The sequence below is a fragment of the Monopterus albus genome, unplaced genomic scaffold (genome assembly GCF_001952655.1).
Source record: "Monopterus albus unplaced genomic scaffold, M_albus_1.0 scaffold98.1, whole genome shotgun sequence".
NCBI classification, from domain to species: domain Eukaryota; kingdom Metazoa; phylum Chordata; class Actinopteri; order Synbranchiformes; family Synbranchidae; genus Monopterus; species Monopterus albus.
In genome coordinates this window covers 3066416-3069311 of record NW_018127978.1, presented here as the reverse complement: position 1 = coordinate 3069311, position 2896 = coordinate 3066416, and the positions used below count along the sequence as shown (strand labels likewise).

At 38.5% G+C, this 2896-nt stretch overlaps 1 protein-coding gene across 1 annotated transcript in view; it reads left to right on the top strand.

The window, feature by feature from the left end:
• LOC109965298 (uncharacterized) overlaps nucleotides 1–2896 on the top strand; it is a 52831-nt gene that overhangs the window by 18856 nt on the left and 31079 nt on the right. Inside the window, exon 7 of the mRNA XM_020609202.1 lies at nucleotides 1591–1719. Within this exon, the coding sequence (XP_020464858.1) occupies nucleotides 1591–1719 (129 nt within the window). The remainder of the gene's footprint in view (nucleotides 1–1590; nucleotides 1720–2896) is intronic.

The window sequence follows — 2896 nt, the reverse complement described above, 5'->3', positions numbered from 1 at the left end:
ATACTTTCGCAAGGCACTGTATTAGTAGTTGTTATGAAAATTGCCTGTCCTCTGGCTCCCTCAGGGTATTTTCTCTGTCCAGTATCATCCTCAGTTATAATACCTGACAGTGTAACATTGTTTACTGTTGGCTATAATATTCTCTAATATCTCATTCATGGATTTCTGACATGTCAGAAATTTTGGTCAGCTGTATGCAGTATGAGTAGGTCCACAGTCCTCTTTCTCACAATTACTCATGAAGTTAGTTCAGTGTACTTGCACAAGTACAAAGACAACAACATAACAATATGGCACAAATGAGATAGCTCTAGATAGATCTTTATTGTCTGTCAAGGTTCAGGCTAGAGAAGGACCCAAATGCAGACTCAAACTGAGGTTCAGTATTTAGTTGATTTTAATATAACGGCTATGGAACAAAGAGACAAGTAGTACAATGAGGCAAAGAGTCCAAAGCCTCACGAGAGGCAAATAAAACAAAGGGCAGGAACAATGGGAGCAAGCAGGGTGTGGTGAGCAGATGAACCAGCAAACAACTGAGGGAAGTCAATTTTACCTCTATTTGGGTCTCTACCAACACATGAGAAAAATATCTCATTATCTCTTAAGATTGGGCAACTAATTGAATTTTATTTTCAGTTGGCCTCCAATGATTAGAAGAACACAATAAGACAGGTAAAATGATTATTGTGCAACTAACTGAATTTTATTTTCAGTTGGCTTCCAATGATTAGAATAACACAATAATACAGGTAAAATGATTATTGTGCTGCACTCTGTTTTGCAGTGATGCTCTTGTTTTTTTCTTGTTAAAAATCCAGTGCAGCCCATCAGTGCTCTACAGTGCAAGCATGTTTTGCTCACATACGGTGAAGTGAAACATTACTCAGGGTGACAACAACTAAGCTTGTTACTGTACGTGCAATAAAACCTCCACAAGTAAAAAGTCAAGAGTAAACTATCAAAACACCCGTAAAAGAAGCATAAACTTGCAGAGAGGTGGTAATTTCAGCTTTTCCCGTATTCTGTCAGCCACTGCCAGTTTGATAACCATAGTAAGATTGTTAGGCTAATAGCTAATTGTTATGAACAAGCTAAAATGAAAGATGACTCTAGCCTTACTGTTAAACTAGAGATGTGAGAAATGTAGAGTAATAAGTACTTTTCTCTGAATTGTCAGTCACAATTAGGTAGATTAAATACTTGATTTGTTTTTTAATTGAATCATATTTAACGTTCAAGAAAACCCCCAGTAAAATATTTTTATGTTCAGTAAATCTGTGATGTTCCCAAAGTCAGTGAGTAATCATGTTAAATAATCATGATCTTAATATTGACCAAAATAACCATGATTATGATTTTTGCCATAAATATGCAGCCTTGTTATCTCTTGTAGTAGTTAGAGGCATTCAGACACTGTGTTCCTACAGAATTAAACATATAGTCTCTGGACTTAGTGGGGTTGATGGTAAAACAAAAGGAACTGCATCACTCATGGGAGATTTTACAATTTACATTTATACACAGTGTTAGAAGTTGTCAGAGTTACTGTCTGTATTTAATTGTGTGTGTGTTGTATTCGATGTGAAGGGGGAGCTAGTCTGGGGTAAGCTGGAGGGCTTTTCTCCCTGGCCAGGCATCATTATGCACTGCAAGGAAGAGCACCTGCTTCCAGGGGAAAGGATGGTGGAGTGGTATGGACAGAATATGTCTTCTCAGGTGAGTCAGATGTAAGATGGAGAGATTACTCCAAAACAACCAGGCACAAGTACAGTTTCTTGCCCCGGGTCATCACTCTGATGAACACTTGACCCACAGCAGTATGTCTGGACAATGCATTGCAATACTTGTAAATGGACATTGTATGTTTAGATTGCTGAATCCAGATGGTGTGTGTATATATACATACAGTATATATATTCAGTGCCTTGCAAAAGTATTCATACCCCTTGAATTTTTCCACATTTTGTCACATTACAACCACAAACATAAATATATTTTATTGGGATTTTATGTGATAGACCAACACAAAGTATTGCATAATTGTAAAGTGGAAGGAAAATGATACGTGGTGTTCAAGATTTTTACAACTAAAAATCTGAAAAGTGTGGCTCCCTTTACTCTCATATCCCTAAATAAAATCCAGTGCAACCAACTGCCTTCAGAAGTCACCTAATTAGTAAATAGAGTCCACTGGTATGTAATTCAATCTCAGTATAAATACAGCTGTTCTGTGATGGCCTCAGAGGTTTGTTAGAGAACATTAGTGAACAAACAGCATCATGAAGACTAAGGAACACACCAGAGAGATCACCACTGGTTGTGGAGAAGTTTAAAGCAGGATTAGGTTATAAAAACATATCCCAAGCTTTGAACGTCTCATGGAGCACTGTTCAATCCATCATCCAAAAATTGAAAGCGTATGGCACAACTGCAAACCTACCAAGACATGGCCATCTACCTAAACTGACAGGCTGGACAAGGAGAGCTTTAATCAGAGAAGCAGCCAAGAGGCCCATGATAACTCGCTGCAGACATCCACAGCTAAGGTGGGACAATCTGTCAACAGGACAACTATTAGTCATGTACTCCACAAATATGGCTTTTATGGAAGAGTGGCAAGAAGAAAGCCATTGTTGAAAGAAAGCAATAAGAAGTCCCGTTTGCCACAATCCATGTAAGGGACAGAGCAAACGTGGACAAGCATTAATCAGAGAAGCAGCCAAGAGGCCCATGATAACTCGCTGCAGACATCCACAGCTAACAGTTCAGGTGGGACAATCTGTCCACAGTTCAACTATTAGTCATGTACTCCACAAATCTGGCTTTTATGGAAGAGTGGCAAGAAGAAAGCCATTGTTGAAAGAAAGCAATAAGAAGTCCTGTTTGCAGTTTG